Source organism: Castor canadensis, chromosome 2 (genome assembly GCF_047511655.1).
Source record: "Castor canadensis chromosome 2, mCasCan1.hap1v2, whole genome shotgun sequence".
NCBI lineage: Eukaryota > Metazoa > Chordata > Mammalia > Rodentia > Castoridae > Castor > Castor canadensis.
This window is the reverse complement of record NC_133387.1, coordinates 183,178,948-183,200,604: the sequence shown is the minus strand read 5'-3', so window position 1 is coordinate 183,200,604 and position 21,657 is coordinate 183,178,948. Positions and strand designations below refer to the sequence as shown.

The 21,657-nt window shown below is 39.0% G+C and overlaps 1 protein-coding gene and 1 non-coding gene across 6 annotated transcripts in view; one reads left to right on the top strand and one right to left on the bottom strand.

Annotated features, from left to right (window-relative positions):
* Kmt2a (lysine methyltransferase 2A) overlaps positions 1-21,657 on the top strand; it is a 79,921-nt gene that overhangs the window by 31,645 nt on the left and 26,619 nt on the right. For 3 of the 5 annotated variants that reach the window (XM_074066630.1, XM_074066627.1, XM_074066628.1), the window contains 19 exons: positions 895-3,548; positions 5,434-5,611; positions 7,010-7,244; positions 8,661-8,725; positions 9,170-9,550; positions 9,842-9,915; positions 10,427-10,558; positions 11,330-11,443; positions 12,992-13,138; positions 13,548-13,643; positions 13,878-13,998; positions 14,936-15,058; positions 15,482-15,666; positions 16,691-16,864; positions 17,594-17,704; positions 18,007-18,080; positions 19,121-19,314; positions 19,647-19,753; positions 20,626-20,763. In XM_074066630.1, coding sequence (XP_073922731.1) covers positions 895-3,548; positions 5,434-5,611; positions 7,010-7,244; positions 8,661-8,725; positions 9,170-9,550; positions 9,842-9,915; positions 10,427-10,558; positions 11,330-11,443; positions 12,992-13,138; positions 13,548-13,643; positions 13,878-13,998; positions 14,936-15,058; positions 15,482-15,666; positions 16,691-16,864; positions 17,594-17,704; positions 18,007-18,080; positions 19,121-19,314; positions 19,647-19,753; positions 20,626-20,763 — 5,303 coding nt within the window. The remainder of the gene's footprint in view (positions 1-894; positions 3,549-5,433; positions 5,612-7,009; positions 7,245-8,660; positions 8,726-9,169; positions 9,551-9,841; positions 9,916-10,426; positions 10,559-11,329; positions 11,444-12,991; positions 13,139-13,547; positions 13,644-13,877; positions 13,999-14,935; positions 15,059-15,481; positions 15,667-16,690; positions 16,865-17,593; positions 17,705-18,006; positions 18,081-19,120; positions 19,315-19,646; positions 19,754-20,625; positions 20,764-21,657) is intronic. The other 2 variants (XM_074066631.1, XM_074066629.1) reach the window with 1 other exon arrangement.
* Positions 21,411-21,600, bottom strand: LOC141420940 (U2 spliceosomal RNA). The gene has a single exon (XR_012445663.1). It is a non-coding gene; the product is annotated as a U2 spliceosomal RNA (small nuclear RNA).

Genomic DNA, 21,657 nt, shown 5'->3' with positions numbered 1-21,657 from the left:
AGAGAGAAGAGAAGATATGATAGCATAGGCAACTCTTAATGCACTTTAAACATACGAGTTTATGTAAGTATTTGAGACAGTCTTGTTTTCTTAAATTTCTTGATAAGTAGCAAGTTGAGCTGCTTTATAATGTGGCAAATTTTAGAATAGTGAAAATCTGACTTAATAAATTGCTGATTTGCTGTTGGCATCAGTTAAGATGAAATCTTGTAACTTGGGACTAACTAGTTCAAAAACCCTTAGATAGGACAATAGATTAATGAACACATTATTACATCCTTCACTGATTACTTCACATGCCAGTGAGTTCAGTGATCATACTTGGATGGCTCATGAGTGAATGTTTTTCTGTCCAACAGAAATTCCTCAGTTTACTTTGGTAAAACAGATTGAAAATACAGGATGCTGAACTGCCCAGGAGCAATTCCTATGAAAGTTGGTGGTGGTGTTCGTATCTATTCAAAGCCATTAGTTGGGATGACTTATTGTTAGCATGCTCTTAAATGTTACTCTTGGCAGCTAGGATAAGGTAGTACAGATTAAAACAACAATATTTTTGAATTCAGGAGAAAAAAAAAAACGCTCTCATTCATCTAAAGTTTTAGGAACATCAGTTTTTTAGGTTCCTTGTTCCGTTGAAAACCTTTTATTATTATCTTGGTTTAGTATCAAGAAGTAATTAAATGTTCTTTCAGGTAGAATGTTATTTACTTGATTTCTTTGAGGCAAATTTTTGATGAAAACAAACTAAGCACAATTAAGATGTTGTACTGACTCAATAGAGCCAAGTTGAGTTCCATACAAAATGGCCTGTGCTAAATTATATTCAGCTTAGGTAAGAACTGAACCACACAGCTAAATATATGCTCTTCATTGTTTAATTTCTATACACAGTTAAAACTAGTCCTCGAAAACCTCGTGGGAGACCTAGAAGTGGCTCTGACCGAAATTCAGCTCTCCTCTCAGACCCATCTGTGTTTTCCCCTCTTAATAAATCAGAGACCAAATCTGGAGATAAGATCAAGAAGAAAGATTCTAAAAGTATAGAAAAGAAGAGAGGAAGACCTCCCACCTTCCCTGGAGTAAAAATCAAAATCACACATGGAAAGGACATTTCAGAGTTACCAAAGGGAAACAAAGAAGATAGCCTGAAAAAAATTAAACGGACACCTTCTGCTATGTTTCAGCAAGCCACGAAAATTAAAAAATTAAGAGCAGGTAAACTGTCTCCTCTCAAGTCTAAGTTTAAGACAGGGAAACTTCAAATAGGAAGGAAGGGGGTACAGATTGTACGACGGCGAGGAAGGCCTCCATCAACAGAACGGATAAAGACCCCATCAGGTCTCCTCATTAATTCTGAACTGGAAAAGCCCCAGAAGGTCCGAAAAGACAAGGAAGGAACACCTCCACTCCCGAAAGAAGATAAGACAGTTGTCAGACAAAGCCCTCGAAGGATTAAGCCAGTCAGGATTATTCCTTCTTCTAAAAGGACAGATGCAACAATTGCTAAGCAACTCTTGCAGAGGGCAAAAAAAGGGGCTCAAAAGAAAATTGAAAAAGAAGCAGCTCAGTTGCAAGGAAGAAAGGTGAAGACACAGGTCAAAAACATCCGACAGTTCATCATGCCTGTTGTCAGTGCTATCTCTTCACGGATCATTAAGACGCCTCGGCGGTTTATAGAGGATGAAGATTATGACCCTCCAATTAAAATTGCCCGGCTAGAATCTACACCAAACAGTAGATTCAGTGCCACATCCTGTGGATCTTCTGAAAAATCAAGTGCAGCTTCTCAGCACTCCTCTCAAATGTCTTCAGACTCTTCCCGATCTAGTAGCCCCAGTATTGATACCACCACAGATTCTCAGGCCTCTGAGGAGATTCAGGCACTTCCTGAAGAGCGGAGTGACACCCCTGAAGTTCATACTCCACTGCCTATTTCCCAGTCCCCAGAAAATGACAGTAATGATAGGAGAAGCAGAAGATACTCAGTGTCGGAGAGAAGTTTTGGATCCAGAACAACTAAAAAATTATCAACCCTCCAAAGTGCCCCTCAGCAGCAGACCTCCTCCTCTCCACCTCCACCTCTGCTTACTCCCCCGCCTCCATTGCAGCCAGCCTCCAGTATCTCTGACCACACACCTTGGCTTATGCCTCCAACAATTCCCTTAGCATCACCGTTTTTGCCTGCCTCTGCTGCTCCCATGCAAGGGAAGCGAAAATCTATTTTGCGAGAGCCAACGTTTAGGTGGACTTCTTTAAAGCATTCTAGGTCAGAGCCACAATACTTTTCCTCAGCAAAGTATGCCAAAGAAGGTCTGATTCGCAAACCAATATTTGATAATTTCCGACCCCCTCCACTAACTCCTGAGGATGTTGGCTTTGCGTCTGGTTTTTCTGCGTCTGGTACTGCTGCTTCAGCCCGGTTGTTTTCACCACTCCATTCTGGAACAAGGTTTGATATGCACAAAAGGAGCCCTCTTCTGAGAGCTCCAAGATTTACTCCAAGTGAGGCACACTCTAGAATATTTGAGTCTGTAACCTTGCCTAGTAATCGAACTTCTGCTGGAACGTCATCTTCTGGAGTATCTAATAGAAAAAGGAAAAGAAAAGTGTTCAGTCCCATCCGATCTGAACCAAGATCTCCTTCTCACTCCATGAGGACAAGAAGTGGAAGGCTTAGTACTTCTGAGCTGTCACCTCTCACTCCCCCGTCTTCTGTCTCTTCCTCATTAAGCATTTCTGTTAGTCCTCTTGCCACTAGTGCCTTAAACCCAACTTTTACTTTTCCTTCTCATTCCCTAACTCAGTCTGGGGAATCTACAGAGAAAAATCAGAGACCAAGGAAGCAAACTAGTGCTCCAACAGAGCCATTTTCATCAAGTAGTCCTACTCCTCTCTTCCCTTGGTTCACCCCAGGCTCTCAGACTGAGAGGGGGAGAAATAAAGACAAGGCCCCCGAGGAGCTGTCCAAAGATCGAGATGCTGACAAGAGCATGGAGAAGGAGAAGAGTAGAGAGAGAGACCGGGAGCGAGAAAAGGAGAATAAGCGGGAGTCAAGGAAAGAGAAAAGGAAAAAGGGATCAGAAATTCAGAGTAGTTCTGCTTTGTATCCTATGGGTCGGGTTTCCAAAGAGAAGGTTGTTGGTGAAGATGTTGCCACTTCATCTTCTGCCAAAAAAGCAACAGGGCGGAAGAAGTCTTCATCACTTGATTCTGGGACTGATATTCCTTCTGTGACTCTTGGGGATACAACAGCTGTCAAAACCAAAATACTTATAAAGAAAGGGAGAGGAAATCTGGAAAAAAACAACTTGGACCTCGGCCCAACTGCCCCATCCCTGGAGAAGGAGAAAACCCTCTGCCTTTCCACTCCTTCATCTAGCACTGTTAAACATTCCACTTCCTCCATAGGCTCCATGTTGGCTCAGGCAGACAAGCTTCCAATGACTGACAAGAGGGTTGCCAGCCTCCTAAAAAAGGCCAAAGCCCAGCTGTGCAAGATTGAGAAGAGTAAAAGTCTTAAACAAACTGACCAGCCCAAAGCACAGGTACTCTTTTTCACCTTGCCTCTTAAAACTAACAGTTCCCTAAACCCCTTCTGGGCAAGTTTTAATTGGACTAAGTGTTTTAATTACATCCAGTTATGGGAATTAGGAAAAGTATAGTGGAGGGTGGTATGTGCAGTGGCCCTTCGAAGACTGGTAGGGTTTTGATAAGTAGAAAATAAAGGGCATTAACATTCGAAGTAGAGGGCACAGAGTAGATAGAGGTAGAAAAATATAAAACATATTTAAGGAACAATGGGTAGCTGGATTGGTACACATGGGAAAGTGGTGTACTGAAAGATAGGTTGGAACCATACTACAAAGAATGCCGTTTGAACCTCATGGGTTTGGTGTGATGGAATCTGGGACTTAATTTTGAAGGCATGTTTTTATCACCAAGTATTTTTACTATCCCTGATAGAATGGAAAACTGGAAGAGAACATTCTCTTTCTCTGAATAATGAATGATAAAGGGCCAAAAGCAGCCAGGTGCTAGTGGCTCAGGCCTGTTATCCTACTTGGGAGGCAGAGATCAGGAGGCTCATGGTTCAAGGCCAACCCAGGCAAATAGTTTGTGAGACCCTATCTTGAAAATGCCCGACACAAAAAAGGGTTGATGGAGTGGTTCAAGTGGTGGAGCCCCTGCCTAGCAAGCATGAGGCCGAGTTCAAACCCCAGTACCACAAAACAAACAAAAAACACCTTATGTAAAAGGCAATATGTGCTCATGGGATACAAATTAGAAGCACTTAGCCTAAAATTGTGGAACAGAAAAGCTGTGTAGAATTCAGTTAAGGTGATGCTGAGCAATTTTTACTAACAGTAGCAAAAATTTTTTTTAAAGTGAACTAATAGGACTTGGGGGTTTGGCTCAGTAGTGGAATACTTGTCTAGCATACTGGAGAATCTAGGTTTTCTCCCCAGTAATTTAAAAAAAAAAGTGAATTAGGCACTGACCTTTCCTGAGAAAACTTGTTAACTTTAGGTTCATTTAAAAATTGTCATGCATTAGATGCATATTTATGCTAACACACCAAGTTAATTTAAGATGGCCACAAATTTAGGTTTTTTTGTTTATTCAACCTAGGGCTGTGTTTACATTTAATAATTCTGCCAGCTGAGAGTTCTAGCAGCAGTGTTATAGGACTTATTTTTTGACACCATGTTGGATGTTTTAGTTAGCCTCCTAGTGACGGGAGATACTTCTATTTGAAGCCACAGCCTTTTATACTTCCATTTATAGGTTATTTCCCACCATTTCTCTGTTGATTATGGAAATACAAGAATTAGTCTGTGGTTAGAATAGCTCTGTTGATACCAAACTGAACTATTTGGTAATATAGACTGGCAGCTTTGGTAATACAGACTGGCAGTTTCAGTTTTGAGGGCAATTGGAAAGAAATAATATAATTGGGAATAGAGGCTTAGTTTATTTCTGTTTTTTTTTTTGTTGTTGTTGTTGTTTTGTTTGTTTTTGTTTTAGGCACAAAGTCTTACTATGTAGCTCACACTGGCCTCGAAGCCGCTATGATTGCAGGCTAGCCTTGAACTCTTGATTCTCCTGTCTTCATCTCCCAGGTGCTGGGATTATAGATGTGGTGTGAGCCACCATGCCCAGCTGGTGTCTTTTTTTTATTTTAGTTTTTGTGTTTCTTTTCTTTTCTTTTTCTTTTTTCTTTTTTTTTTTTTTTTGATAGGCCTTTTTGCTGCTAATTTTAGAAGTAGCTGATTCCTGTATATTGATATGGCTAATCAGCTGGGAATAGCTAGAGCTAGACTTGTATATTTGATGCTAGATCGTAATGAACTGATCAGGTATACCATGGCTTCATTTAATTATATTTGCCCTTGTATGGTTGTCATTGTTCTTGGCCTGCTTCATATTCAGGGTCAAGAAAGTGATTCATCAGAGACCTCTGTGCGAGGACCCCGGATTAAACATGTCTGCAGAAGAGCTGCTGTTGCCCTTGGCCGAAAACGAGCTGTGTTTCCTGATGACATGCCCACCTTGAGTGCCTTACCATGGGAAGAGCGAGAAAAGATTTTGTCTTCCATGGGGAATGATGGTAGGTCAGGGAGGTTAACCTTGGAGTGTGAGCAGATTTTTGATTTATTTTCAAATCATACAGAGGATGCTCACTAGACTTCATAGTTTGTGTCTTTCAAAAAACAGAGACTGGAGGTGTTGCTCAAGTGGTAGAACACCTGCTTTGCACGCACGAAGCCCTGAGTTCAAATTCTAGTCACACCAAAAATAAAATTAAATAAAAACAAATAAATAAATAAATTTTGCCAGGTGCCGGTGGCTCACACTTGTAATCTAAGCTACTTGGGAGACTGAGCTGTGGGAGATCCCAGTTAGAAGCCAGCCCAGGTAAATAGTTTGCCAGATCCCATCTCCAAGGTAACCAGAGCAAAATGGACTGGAGGTGGTGTGGCTCAAGCGGTTGAGTGTCTGCTTAAGTGTAAAACCCTGACTTCAAACTCTAGTCCCGCACAAAAAAGTAAAAATAAAAACAGACAGCTAGAAGGGTTTAATGTATGAGAATTTCATTAGAGAGAATTCTTAAGAAGCAAAAGGGGGAGGTAGCTGGGAAAACTGTGATATAAATCTGACCCCTATGAAAGAGAGAAGAGATAGCTGGGCAGAATCTTCTGAGAGTGCAATATGATATAAGAAAGGTTTGACAAGACTGTTGGGGAGTCTTGCATCTTCCAAGAATAAGCCTACCTTGGCATCTCTGTTACACTAAGTCACTACCTGGTAGTGACCATGAGAAATGTGGCCCCTTTGTACCAGTGGGCTTCAGAGCACAGCAGCTGGCACCTTTGGTCAGTTATGCTCCCTAGAGTTGGGGATCTGTGAGGCACATTCTCACGATTGCTATATACTTACGAAATGCTGGGTTCCTACTCTTAATTAATGTAGAGATTCAGAGAATCCTCAGATATATGTATTCAGATAGTTATTTTTTTTAAATTCTGAGTTCTGGCTAGGTGAGATAGCTCATACCTGTAATCCCAGCTACTTGGGGAGGTGGAAATAGGATTACTATTTGAGACCAGCCCACACAAAAATTTAGTGAGTCCCTGTCTCAGATAACAAGCCAGGCAGTGGTGTATGCCTGTGATCCCAGCAGACGTAGGACAATTGAGATCTGAGGCTGGCCTGGGTAAAAAGTGCAAGACCCTATCTGAAAAATAACTAAAAACAAGAAGGGCTGGAGGCATGGCTCAAGTGATATGAGTTCAAACTCCCAATACCACACTCACAAAATAATAATAAAATTTAAAAAGCTGAGTTCAACATATAAATATTTTATTGTAATGTAAATCATTTTTTAACTAAAATGAGGTTTGTGTGTATCTAATGATACAAAGGAATTTTAAAGATTTCTTACTATACTCGCAGGAAGGGATTAGATAGTCCCTTGGATCTAATGACGGACACATTTCTTTAACAGACAAGTCATCAATTGCTGGCTCAGAAGATGCTGAACCTCTCGCACCACCCATTAAACCAATCAAGCCTGTCACCAGAAACAAGGCACCTCAGGAACCTCCGGTAAAGAAAGGACGGCGATCAAGGCGGTGTGGGCAGTGTCCTGGCTGCCAGGTGCCTGAAGACTGTGGTGTTTGCACTAATTGCTTAGACAAGCCCAAGTTTGGTGGACGCAACATAAAGAAGCAGTGCTGCAAGTGAGTAGATCTTACTCGGAGGTGCTGAGTGCTCAGTCCTCAAAAGTGCTCATTCATCCCTGACTTGATGTAGAGATAGGTAGGCAAACCAGCTGTTGCACTGAGTTTCTTGGGTTGCACATTAGTTCAGAGTGGGATTTTGTGTTGTGGTCAGGATTGGCTGTGACTGTTAGAAATGGTCTGGGCAGTGCTGTCTAATAGAGCACTCCACAGTGATAGACACGTTCCACGTATGCTCAGTTCAATGTGGGAGTCATTAGTCACGTGTGGCTATTGAGCACTTGGCCTGTGGTTAGTGTGACTAAGGAACTACATTTTTTATTTCCTTTAATTTTAATAATTTAAATTTAAGTAGCCAGATGTCATATCAGTCATTGCAGCTCTGGAGGGTTTCTACTTAAAACTGGACAAAATTAGGCATTTGATTCGACCGTTTCTTTGTGGCATGCAGGAAACTTTGGAGACATCTGTGCCTAAATCTCTGCTTTCTCACACTTTCAGAATCTTTTCATGGGTATGGAATTTTTGACAGAATTTTTTAATGCTGTACCTTTTCTCCTTCTCAGTCATTTGATGGGTACACTTTCTGCCATCTGGGATGATTTGTTTAAAATTGAATTGCATAAACAGAAATTTTGGCAATTGAGCATATTGCAAACTGCCTGCCAGAAATAGATGTTTACTGAATGAACAAACGAATGACATGAAAATGATTAATACAAAGCATAGTTGGGAGAAATGCTACCTTATTTACTTCATGGGAGACAGTTTCTAGGAGACAAGATGTAGTTCTATGCTTTGGTTTTGTCTGTCCTCAAGTAAGAATCAGGGTGATTAGTGGCAAGAAGTAAATTAACTCACATAATGAAAAAAGGTACATGATAGAAAGATAAAATTGCACTGAGTTTAGGGGCTAGAATGAATTCAGTGCAATTTTAGACTTCAAATTAATTCTGTTTCATTAAACTTACATAGAGAGGTGGAAAAAATATAGATATCAAAGTCATGAGATATACCTGTAGCATTGTAGTGGCAGACAAAGGGCTTGGGTGACTTTAGTCCATTTTGTGTGAATAAATATTAAATCTTATAAGGGAGTAGTACTCATTTGACTACAACAAGTCCTCACTGATCATTTCATGTGTGGTGTACTGGTCATTATTGAGTTATGAGACATTTGAGTCCCATTGCAAAAACAATTTGGTATTTGCTCTTTTTAAATCCTACGGGTAGGTAAAATTGCTGACCCAAGGATTTTTAAGGCTCAGATTTAACCTGAGTAATAAGCAGCCCTTGTTCAGCTGTTAAAATAAACCCAAATAGAGATTCACTGATTCTTGCAAACAAATGACACTTGTTTTAGTTGCTTTTCTTTTAAGTGCAATTTATGTAATGATTTATTCCTTCTTATCCTAGGATGAGAAAATGTCAGAATCTACAATGGATGCCTTCCAAAGCCTACCTTCAGAAGCAAGCTAAAGGTAGTGGTGTGAAAAGGTCTTCCCCAAAATGCTTCTTGCTTTAATGTCATACGGTAATGTACATTCAGTGTAAAGGGAGTACTAGGTTTTTGTTTTTGTTTTCTTTTAAAGTACTGCTCTTTCCCAGGGAGTTGGTGGTTGTTGAAGCTGGATGATAGGTACATGGGGGTTTATTTGACTCTTCCCTGTGTTTTGGAGTATGTTTGAAAATTTCCGTATTAAAAACTTTTTAAAAAAATATGTAAAAATTATAGCTCGCCATTTCCTAGAGCAATAAGAATATACCTACTTCGCCTGATCAACTTGGCATTAATTTTCTTAAGCCTTTCAGTGCCAACTTTAGCTGCAGAAAACTGAGAACAAGATTATGTTATATTTCTATACTTCTATTTTAACTAAAATTTTTCTCACTTATAAATAGACGATCTTGTTTTGTTCCTCTAGCTGTGAAAAAGAAAGAGAAGAAGTCTACTAAGACCAGTGAAAAGAAAGATAGCAAGGAGAGCACTGCTGTGAAGAACTTAATGGACTCTAGTCAGAAACCTACCCCTTCAGCACGAGAGGATCCTGCCCCAAAGAAGAGCAGTAGTGAGCCTCCACCACGGAAACCCATGGAGGAAAAGAGTGAAGAAGTCAATGCCTCTGCCCCAGGGCCCGAACCTAAACAAGTCACCACTCCAGCTTCCAGGAAGTCCAGCAAGCAGGTCTCCCAGCCAGCACCAGCCATCCCCCCTCAGCCACCTAGCACAGGGCCCCCAAGAAAAGAAGTTCCCAAGACTACTCCTAGTGAGCCCAAGAAAAAGCAGCCGCCGCCACCAGAACCAGGTTAGTGAGGAAGGCAGGAAGGATGACTGAACTACAAGAGCTAGCAAAGAAGCACTGATGTCTGAAATGTCCATTGGAAAGCTGAAATGTTTGTCTTCAGTTCAAGAAAAGTAACTATTATATAATAGCAGAAATAGAAGCAAAACAAAAAGGTTAGATTAGTGCTATTTTGCCTTAATTTCCTTTTGGAAGCTTAGAGTTCCTTTGTTTTTTCTAATACCCTATCTTCACAGGCCAGTCTGAAAGTAGTCATTGCCAGCATCTGACTGCAATCTGTTTTGAATTCTTTAGGTCCAGAGCAAAGCAAGCAGAAAAAAGTGGCTCCCCGCCCAAGCATCCCTGTAAAACAAAAACCAAAAGAAAAGGTGAGGAGAGATTTGCTTTTCTGCTGTTTTTCAAGGATGTGTTCTGTTCTGTGGCAAAAGCCTTGTCTTTGACATGTTCATGGTTGAGTGAAACTGCATTTCTGCTTCCATGTAGATGGCAGTGGAATTTCTTAAAATTAACAAACTTAAGGTTTAGACCTTAGCCAGTCTTTTCTGGTCTGTTTCCTTTGTTCCTTTTCCCTTCTTCGTGGCCCTATATGTTGTAGTCTAGGCATTTACTTATTCTGCAGGGCACGTGGCATAATTGTTTTTCCCTCAACATACTTTAGTAATATTAGTCTATAAAAGTCACCCTTATTTATGTCCACTATTTATTATGGATAGAGGCAGAGAGAAGTTAAGAATCTTCTAAAGATGTCTCTTCTCTTTCCATAGGATACTTATGTTGAAACATTTTCTAGGACTGTTAGTAGGATTTGACATTTGTATTGTCATCTGTTGCAAACATAAAGTCAGGTAGAATGTTTTTTTCCATATTTTATGCCTCTAGGAGAAACCACCTCCAGTCAACAAGCAGGAGAATGTAGGCACTTTGAACATCCTCAGCACTCTCTCCAATGGCAATAGTTCAAAGCAGAAAGTCCCAGCAGATGGAGTCCACAGGATCAGAGTGGACTTTAAGGTAAAAGCATTCAGTGATATGACAGTCATGACCTTTAAATGGAAAAAAAAAAAAGGTACTTCTAAAGGTATTGAGAGGAAATTAGTAACAACTAGAGAAATGAGTAAGAACTACAGTTAGGGCTGCCAGAGTAGCTCAAGCAGTGAGAGCACTGCCTAACAAGTGTAAGGCCCTAAGTAAAAAAAAAAAAAACCTTGTTAGCAGATGGCTCAGGTGTCTGAGAACTCCAGTCAGTGTTGTGAGGTCAGTTTATGACCTGCGCGTATCTGAGAAAATAGTTCTTTCTTATAGGAATGATCAAATCATGATGATTTCTTGAATTAGTAAAACTAAGGAAATTCAGTCCCAGTGTATCTTTGTAATATATTTAGTAAGACTTGAACTACTAGGTGAGCCTTTTAATAGTTTGTATCTGAGCCAGGCACCTCTGGCTCACACCTGTAATCCTAGCTACTCAGGAGGCAGAGATCAGGAAATTCACTGTTTGAAGCCAGCCCTGGCAAATAGTTTCAAGTCCCTATCTTGAAAAACCCTTCACAAAAAAAGGGCTGGTGGAGTGGCTCAAGGTGAAGGCCTTGAAGTCAAGCCCCAGCACTGCCAAAAAAAAAAAAAAAGTTTGTATTTAAGATTAAAAATGTTTAAATCAGCATTTATTTTTGGACTCATTGAAATGAAATATTCTTGGCATTCAAGTGTCACTCTAATTTTATGCTTTTAATCCTTATTTTGTCATTGTAAACTTTCCTGTGTGATCTGTCTCTCTCCCCTTAGGAGGATTGTGAAGCAGAAAATGTGTGGGAGATGGGAGGCTTAGGAATCCTGACTTCTGTTCCTATAACTCCCAGAGTAGTTTGCTTTCTCTGCGCCAGCAGTGGGCACGTGGAGGTAAAGTACCCTGCTTCTTTATTCCCCAGAAAGTGCAGATAATGGGTTGTTAGCAGTTAGAACATACTGTCCCCCTGTTTAAACCAACTAATGAACATTTTCAAATTTTTTAGAAATTTCAGGAAGGAATCTGATGTTTTTCTAGAGCAGTAAATAAGTCTTATCTCTTAGATTCAATCTTTATTTTGTTTTGTTTTTGTCAGTACTAGGGTTTGAACTCAGGGCTTATGATGATACCTCCAGTCCCCCTAGAGTTCTGATTTATCTGTTAGATGTCCAAACATAGGGAAAATGCTGTTAGCTAGGCATGGGTGGCTCATACCTGTAATCCTAGCTATTTGGGAGGCTGAGATCAGGAGGATCATGGTTTGAGGCCAGCTCAGGCAAATAGTTTGAGACATCATCTCCAAAATAGCCAAAGCAAAATGGGCTGGAGATGTGGCTCATGCATTGGAGTGCCTGCTTTGCAAGTGCAAAGCCCCGAATTCAAACCTCAGTCTCACTAAAAAAAAGATACTATTGCTGGTTTTGTATTTGAATACCAAAGCTCCCTTTGTGATGACTGGAGATGTGGCTCAAGTGGTAGAATGCCTGCCTAACAGGCTTCAGGCACTGAGCTCAAACTCCATACTGCTAAAGAAAAAGGAGGGATGGGGAGGGGAGGAGGGAGGAGGGAGGAAAGGGAGAGTGGGCAAGTTGCAGACATATGCTCTTTTGTGTATCTGTGTATTTCCCAAAGTCAACATTGTGTTGTATAAGCACGATATAATCACCAAATCAGTAAATTAACATCTAATCTACAGACTTTATTAATGTTGGACCAGCTGTTCTACCAGTTCCTTTTTGGCAAAAGAAAATCCTGGATTATCATTAGTATTTTTGAAAATTCTGTGTCAGATCCCTCCCTGTTTTTTCCCATCTGACTCTTTCATATTCCCATAGTCTTTGTTTACATTCCCTTATGGCACTTGGCACGTACTGTTAGTTTTGAGTCAGTATCTCACTATGTGACCCAGGCTGGCCTTGAACTCTCTGTTCTCCTTCTTCCGATTCTGGAGTGCTGGGATTATAGGCATGCCACTCTGTTAGATCTTACATGTACTTTGTTACTTTGTGATTCTAGTGTTAATGTTTTAGTACACTGAATCTCTTAACATTGCCCAGTGACTGCTTAATTCAGTATGTTGAGTATCCCTTCCTTACCTGAAATACTTAAGAGCAGAGTGTCTTAGATTTTGTATTTTTTTTCAGGTTTTGGAATATTTGCATATACATAAGGTATTTTGGGGCTAGAACCCAAGACTAAAAATGAAATTTTTGTATACATTGAACTATTGGAGGTCAGGTGTACGATCTTCTACTTATGGTGTCATAAGTATTCAAAAGTTTACAGATTTTGGTACATTTTGGATTTTCAGGTTAAGGATATTCAACCTGTATATGCTAGTGGACTCCTAAAGCTTAGTCTTTAAATAGGCTATGGTTACTTTTTTTTTTTTCCCTACATATTATTTGACATACTTCTATGTTCCCATTTTTTTGGTATAGTTTGTGTATTGCCAAGTGTGTTGTGAACCCTTCCACAAGTTTTGTTTAGAGGAGAACGAGCGCCCTCTGGAGGACCAGCTGGAAAACTGGTGTTGTCGTCGCTGCAAATTCTGTCATGTTTGTGGAAGGCAGCATCAGGCTACGAAGGTACAGAACTTAATAGTAGAGCTCTTAGAGTATTACTGTGTGTCTCCATTTCTGCCTTCTAAGGTTCTAAATCTATATTCTTTTCTCTGCTAACAATTTTTTGACTATTTTAATTGGGTGTAACCAATTGCCTGATTCTGTGTTTTACTTTTGGAAATATGGCAGAGAACATGGCAAGGGAAAAACTTCCAAAGTAAGTAAAATCTATCCGGTAAAATTACTTACCTCTGAGTGCCTTTGGTAGGAAATAAATCTCTCTGGTCTCATAGGCAGTAAGTAGTAATCACGACAAAATTTCAACTGTTGTAAGGAAATGCTGTCTGACCTGAAGGTAAATGTGAAATGGGTGCTAAGAAACAGGTGTTCGGTGAAGGGGACGTGATGTGTTTGCTGTTATATTTCTCTACAGCAGCTGCTGGAGTGTAATAAGTGCCGAAACAGCTATCACCCTGAGTGCCTGGGACCAAACTACCCCACCAAACCCACAAAGAAAAAGAAAGTTTGGGTGAGGACACACATTGTGCTATTTTGAAAAGAGTTACCATGGGTTGGTTAGGTTCACACAACTTGTAATAGGAACATCCTTACTTAAGGATGTCAGTGTGACAATTTTTTTGCCTCATTATTAGGAAAAGTCATCTCAGTAAAGAAGCCAAATCTAGAATTGTATTTGAGATCTTAAATAACAAACAATATTAAACTAAGAAATTTCTATTGAATTTCTTTTCTTCTTTCCTAGATCTGTACCAAGTGTGTTCGCTGCAAGAGCTGTGGATCCACAACTCCAGGCAAAGGGTGGGATGCACAGTGGTCTCACGATTTTTCACTTTGCCATGATTGTGCCAAACTCTTTGCTAAAGGTACTCAAAAAAGCTAGTTTTGTCCACATTTGGTGTTTCAGAGGTGAACTGGCCACTCCAGGGAATGAAGTAAAAAGTCTTACTTGTTATGTTACAGTTTAGCTTATGGAAAGAATTAAGGGTAATTTTTATTATCACTAAGTGCAAACAAGTGGTCTAAGCCAGCACAGCACACATGCAACACATACACAGATTTGATTATCTCTGAAATGATTTTAGGGGATACTCAAGCATTTTATTTTAATAGTTGTGCTAGAAAAAAATTCCAATACATTAAGCCCATTATTTTAATGAAATGATATGAAATCACCATTAAAGTTTTTGTGTTTGTTTTTTTTGAGTCACACTGTAGCTCAGGCTGGCCTGGACCTCATGATCCTCCTACCTCACCCTCCTGAGTGCTGGGATTACAGGCCTGTATCTTCACACCCAGCTGAAAATTACTTTTAGTAAAATAATCGGTCAATTTAAACAAGCCTATTTAGTAAGAAGTAAGAGAGGAGATATGTGGATAAAGTAAATTTGTGACTGTTGTACATAGAATTAGATTTTAAGAAAGTGCTGCTCCAACCTGTAATGTAAAATCACTAGGAATAACAAAGTTTAAAGTAATTGTGTCTTACTTCTGTAATGCTACCTTTTTAAAAATTTAAACATTCCTTTTGAATGTTTGAAACATGTTCTCTTTTCTGTTCTTTTTCTGTTTTGTTATCTCTAAAATTTACCTCATGACTTTTAAATAAATGTGTGTAAAGAGAACCAGCAGCGTATGTGAAGTTTTCCAGCTCAAATAATCTTAACACTTAGCAGATGTGTGAACACCCCATCATAGAGTATGCTAACACTCATAAGTGACTCCGAAGAATGCAGATTTTAGGTTAGGTTGGGACATTGAAAGCATTAATGTGTGAACCAAAGCTTTTCTGCCAACTTTCAGGAAACTTCTGCCCTCTCTGTGACAAGTGTTATGATGATGATGACTATGAGAGTAAGATGATGCAGTGTGGGAAGTGTGATCGCTGGGTCCATTCCAAATGTGAGAATCTTTCAGGTACAGAAGGTTGGAATCTTTTTTATTTTTTATTTTTTAATAGTTTCTTTCTAGGCACTGCTGCATTTACAGTTCCCAGAGCACTATAAACCTAGGATTATAGTCACTCTATTTGAAATCTTTTTGTTGTTGTTGTTCTCTAGAATAAGCAACATTGTGTTGTTTGTGCTCCTTTCTCTTGAACATATCCTTCTATTTAGTTACTGCCTTTAGTAGGTACCATAATCTATTGGCTCTCCGATAACCAAATCCTGGATTAGTGTTGATTAATAATGTCCTGTTTGAATGTATGTGTGATAGTCTATGGAATATTAGCATCTTAATGTGGTTCTTAACATGCAACTTTGTAAGAAGGTCAGTGGCATAGCTACCTCTTTTCCCTCTCTGCTGCTGTTCGGAGGACCTCATCATTGTAGGTTTTTGTTTTCCTAGATGAGATGTATGAGATTCTATCTAATCTGCCAGAAAGCGTGGCTTACACTTGTGTGAACTGTACTGAGCGGCACCCTGCAGAGTGGCGACTGGCCCTTGAAAAAGAGCTACAGATTTCTCTGAAGCAGGTTTTGACAGCTTTGTTAAATTCTCGAACTACCAGTCATTTGCTCCGCTACCGGCAGGTAAGGCCCAAGTTTCGTTTTATTCTCTCAGAGCTCATTTGCCTAGTAATGGAATAGGGAATTTTTGTTTTGTTTTGCTTCATTCTTCATTTAGTTTTATAAAGTCACTTGTTTTGGTTATAACCATTAACCAAGAGTAGAGCTTTCTTTGGAGTAGGAAATAGGAAGGGGCCATATCTTCAAAGGACTTGCTTCTATGCCAGAAATGTGGACTTTGTGCTCCGACAGTGATGGGAGCCAGTGAAGGACTTTATCCAAGAGAGTAGCCTGGTCAGAGTTACTTTTTAGAAATAAAATTATTCAGACTGGAGTGGAGAGGAAAGATTAGAGAGGATTGAGTCTAGGGTCAGGAGAAGTAGTTGGTAGGTAGTTACGATAATTAGCTTAAAAATGATTACATGTAAGTTGTGAATTATACATCTATAGTCATTGGAAGCACTAGGTAGAATGTTGGAAGAACCACCTAGATAACTTTAGCTCAGAGCTAGGCTTCTGTTTTTTCTTTTTAATAAAAGTGTTTTGTTTGTTTGTTTTGTTTTGTTTTGTTTTGGCAGATTAGGGTTAGTACTCAGGACTTTGTACCTGTAAGGCAGGAGTCTACCATTTGAGCCACATCTCCAGCCCAAGCTGCTGCTGCTGCTTTTTTTTTTTTTTTTTTGTGGCACTGGGTTTGAACTCTGGGCTTCTTGCTTGCAAAGTAGGTGTTCTCCCATATGAATCCAAAGTTCTGGGTTATTGATTTATTTTTGAGTGGGAAAATTCGCTTTTCTCTGTGGTACTCAAAAGGAATTACAGTTTTGAATTTTTCATATTAGTTTTAGAAATAATCAAGCAAAATTCGTAAGTTAACCTAGCCAAGCCATTAGATAACAGGCTCGTTTTAACTTTATTTAAGAACTCTGGTTATTTTCATGTTCTTTGTGTTTTATAGTAGGTTTAATATCACCTTTATTAATTTGAATAGAATTTGCATAGGATGCCTCATTTTCAGTCTTAAATAAAAGAGCATTTTTCCTGGCAACAGGCTGCCAAGCCTCCAGACTTAAATCCTGAGACAGAGGAGAGCATACCTTCTCGAAGCTCCCCAGAAGGCCCAGATCCACCAGTTCTTACTGAAGTCAGCAAGCAGGATGATCAACAGCCTTTAGATTTGGAAGGAGTCAAGAAGAAAATGGATCAGGGGAACTACACATCTGTGGTATGTCTCTACAGCAAGTGACCAAAGTTTCAAGTACCAATTTAGCTTTCTTGGATCTTTGGGAGATGAAGCAGGATATAAGTAAATTTTCAAATGATTTGTATTACATTTAGAAATGTCACACAGCTTGGGATACCTAAACATACATGAATCATTTTAGCTTTCTGCTTCAGAAGAAGGGTTATGATATGGTAATCCCTTGAAATGATTCTTTTATTTGGCCTACATCTGAGTTCTCTGAAAATTACTTTTTCATTAAGAGGAAGCACTAACAACTTTATGAGAAAAATGTGAATGCTAAGTCAATTAATTCTCCCTTTTTGAACTTAGAACTGAATAATATATGTTTATTCATTTGTAGATAATGTCTTTTAATTTTAGGATTTTAAGAATGTATAAGAAATGTTCATTTGCTATCTCACGGTCTGTATTTGCAATTCATTTGTTTATTCATTTTAGTCCAAATAAAAAATTGTAAGCCTGTTTGACTAACTTAGCATGATAGAGGTAGTTTGTTTGCATTTTTCCCTTATTACCCTGCCATCTTGTCACAAGTTAATTGTGAAGAGAATCCCAAAGGCCTTAGCTAAAGAAAAATTACACTATATTAAAATAGGGTATGAGGGTTCTGTTAAGTCAATATACTGGATGATTGAGGAGAGAAGAAAAAACAGTTTTGAGATTATGCTACTGCTTTATGAATAATTAAGGTTTTGTTTTTGTATGTAGTTGGAATTCAGTGATGATATTGTGAAGATCATTCAAGCAGCCATTAATTCAGATGGAGGGCAGCCAGAGATTAAAAAAGCTAACAGCATGGTCAAGTCCTTCTTTATTCGGGTAAATGATATTAATTCATATTTTCAGTGCTTACCTATGATTAATTGCTCATGAATACAGTGGACTTGCTTTCTCTTACTATTTGCTTTGCCATGTGTGTAAAACATCCTTGGCTTAATTTGTTCCTCTGATTCTTTGGGAGGAAGTTGGTGAGGTTGTCAGAGTGGCTGAATCTTTGTCTTGGTGTCCTGAAATCACTGTCATATTAACAAAGATGCTGATGTAAAGATGTTGGTTTTTATATGGTTTCCAAATGAATATTCACATGTTTACATTCTGTTTGCTTGTCTGTTCTCTTTTAGCAAATGGAACGAGTTTTTCCATGGTTCAGTGTCAAAAAGTCCAGATTTTGGGAGCCAAATAAAGTATCGAGCAAGTGAGTAAATATAGCATTACTTTTTTTTTCCCTCAAGAGCTAAAAATCGGAACGTTCTCGTATTTCTAAATTGAGATTTCTAGGAGGTTTTAATGTTAAAATGAATCAGTTGAGATGCCTTTTCTGTGCTTGTTTAGAAACAACATGCAGTATTTGTTGCAGGCTGTTGCCACCTATTTGTTCCATTTACGTAATTGTTAATTGGCTTAACTTGTGGTATATGGGCAACGGGTGTAATAAAGCCATGTTATCATTGGGCCTTGTTATTATCTATTTCACATAGTTAAATGGTGCTTTCCACTGCCCTTGATTCTCCATAGTTACCCTTTAATTTTTATCCCATTAAAATTTTTTGATTTTTCGATAGGATTATCATTTGTTTCTGGAAGTTTAGCCAAGAATCATATATTAAGATTATAATTTTAAGCCAGGCGTGGTGATATACACCTATAATCTCAGTACTGGAGAGGCTATGGCAGGAGGATTGTGCATTCCAGGCCAGCGTGGGCTACACAGTGAGATCCTGACTCAAAATGAAAACAAAACTATTAAAATTTTTAAAATGTCCAAGTCCTTGGAATTAAAAATGAAAGATACGACTGTAAAATAGGTACTGTGTGTAGGGGGCCTCTTGCGGGGTACATGAGTGAAGAAGATGAAGGTGAGAGAATATGGTTGATGGGATTCATATACATACATGAAATAGAACGATGAAACCTCTTACAGTTACTTTAAGTGGGCAGGGAGGGGGTCATGGGGGAAGGTGGTGGGGTCATCTAACTAATGTACAATGTAAGGCTGTTGGGAATTGGTACAATGAATCGCCCCTGTACAATGAATATATGCTAATAAAAATGGGGGGGAAATGTCAAAGTCCCATGTATTTAGGCAATTTTCAGATTCTGTGACGTGTTCTTATATTCTGTGAATGGCTTGGACATGAGTCCAAGAGCTGATGACATAAAGAATTTGATTATTTTGTGTGTTTCTAGGTATGTTATAGGAGCTCAATAAACACTTGTTGAATTGATTGTTTTCAGCAGTGGGATGTTACCAAACGCAGTGCTTCCACCTTCACTTGACCATAACTATGCTCAGTGGCAGGAGCGAGAGGAGAACAGCCACACTGAACAGCCCCCTTTAATGAAGAAAATCATTCCAGCTCCCAAAGCCAAAGGGCCTGGAGAGCCAGACTCACCGACTCCTCTCCATCCTCCTACACCGCCACTTTTAAGTAAGTTCCAAGTGTAGGGTCGCTGTCTGTTTCTTTAGGTGCAAATGATTGACTTTGTGAATCAAAATTTAATACATTTAGTTATCAGGAATTTTCAGTTCATCCATAAATGTTATGAAATCATTGTTTTTGTTGCACTTGGGATGTTAGCAAACCTTAATGTAAATATTCTTGAGTATTGTAATATATCTGATCAGATAACATAATTTGGAACACTTTTTGAAAGCATTTATTTTTATAGACTATTTGAACAGAATTGGTTTTGTTTTTGTTTTTCCTAGAAGTCAGATGTAGTGTTGCCAATTTTAACTGCATATCTTTTGGGTTCCAAGGTTCCGATAGGAGTCGAGAAGATAGCCCAGAGCTGAACCCACCCCCAGGCATAGAGGATAATAGACAGTGTGCATTATGTTTGATGTATGGTGATGATAGTGCTAACGTAAGTACTTTGGGGCAAGAGGTTCTGATTAGTAGACACCTCACATGAACTGTTTTTCCTTTCTGGCAATACTTCATTGCTGAGTGCCATTTCTTTAATTAATATTTCCTTGTCAGTTTGTAGTACTTATATTTCTTCCTCTCCCTCCTGCTCTCCCTCTCTCCTTGAAACGGGGTCTCACTATTTTGCCCAGGTTGGTCTGAAACTTGCAGTCCTCCTGCCTCTGCCTCCCTGGCTTTTAGAGTTTTGTTTATTATAACTGAGTTGGCTGATTTGCCTTAAATTAACCTATTGATGTCTAATAAGTTCTAATGAAAGTTCCCTAAAAATATTTTGTGAAATTCAATAAAATATAAGTTGCTTATTAAATAGCTTGTGTTTAATATAAGATAGTAGAATGACAAAGAGTCCCGGTTATGACAGTGATCCTATATCCATTTATGTTCTTTAGTGCCTACTCGTTTAACTTAGCAAGAAGCTTAACCTCTCTATCCTTGGTTGCATCTTTTAAATCAAGATAATGATGCTTTCCTCAGCTGGGAATGTGGCTCAAGTGGTGAAGTGCCTGCTCTAGCAAGCACAAGGTCCTGAGTTCAAACTTTAGTACCACAAAACGAAAGTTCACCTTTATATAAATTTACAACATACTGTGCATTTTTTATTCTCTCAATTTATAATCAGTGTACAGAAAAAGTAATCTAGAAGGAAAATAGAAACATTGAAAATTGAATTGTTTTGATGTATATTCCTAAATTAAAGAATTACTGTTTATTTCTTGAGGTTATCGTAACTCAGGTAAAATTAATATCAAGGGAAACCTCCGTTGGCGTTATATTCTTTAAGAATTTCATAGGATGAATTGTATTTCATAGGATGCTGGCCGATTGCTATACATTGGCCAAAATGAATGGACACATGTAAATTGTGCTTTGTGGTCAGCGGAAGTATTTGAAGATGACGATGGATCACTAAAGAACGTGCACATGGCTGTGATCAGGGGCAAACAGCTGGTGAGGACTTATGGATAAATTTTATGGAAGAGATTCCCTATTAGTTTCTAGATGTTCTTTCTGTGGGGAAATGCTGTCTCACTGGGCTTCCACAGTGTTCTCAGAGTAGTTCTCCAACAAGTATTGGTACATTTTGTAGGCAGATTGGTACTCTGATCATTGGATGAGGGATACCAAAAAAAAGATAGAAAATAAAGCATTATCTAACTTGGAATATAATTCAGATATGTGAGGAATGTGTCAGTTTATTAAGATTTAAGACTAAATGATCTCAGAGGCACTGGCTGAGTCAACATTCTGAGGTTCCACAGAGTAAACTCATTGACATACATCCGTAAAGAAGGGATGTGGAAAGTGATGATGGCAGTTGAGAGTCATCACAAAAGGCATTAAAGGAGTAAAAATTTTAAGCCTATCTTTTGAGGGAGGAAGAAAATGGAGGATTGTTAAAATGAAAACAATAAACAAAATAACACATATAAAGAAACCTAAGTGAATTGTGTGGAGATCACAAACAAGAAGTCGTACCTGGGGAGGAGGGCAGATTGTGACTAACAGAATAGGGGTGATGCACAGGGCCCAGTGGAGCTGAAGGTTGTTGTCTATTGCATCTAATAGCTACAGAACCATTATGTTTCTTTCTCTTTTTTTGGTGCACCATTCCTGGAGGTACTGCTATACCAGGTCGATGCGTGGAGTGGACGGAGCAAGCTCCTGTTCCACCTTCTACTTCCAAAAATCCATTTAATGTATTGTCCTCAGATAGAGGACGTATCAGACACTAAACTATAGGAACAGATACTACACTCGATCTTAGCCAAAAGACCGAGAAGCGATCCATTATGTTTCTTGACTAGTAAAATCTTTGTAAAGCCCTCACATTGGAATATAATA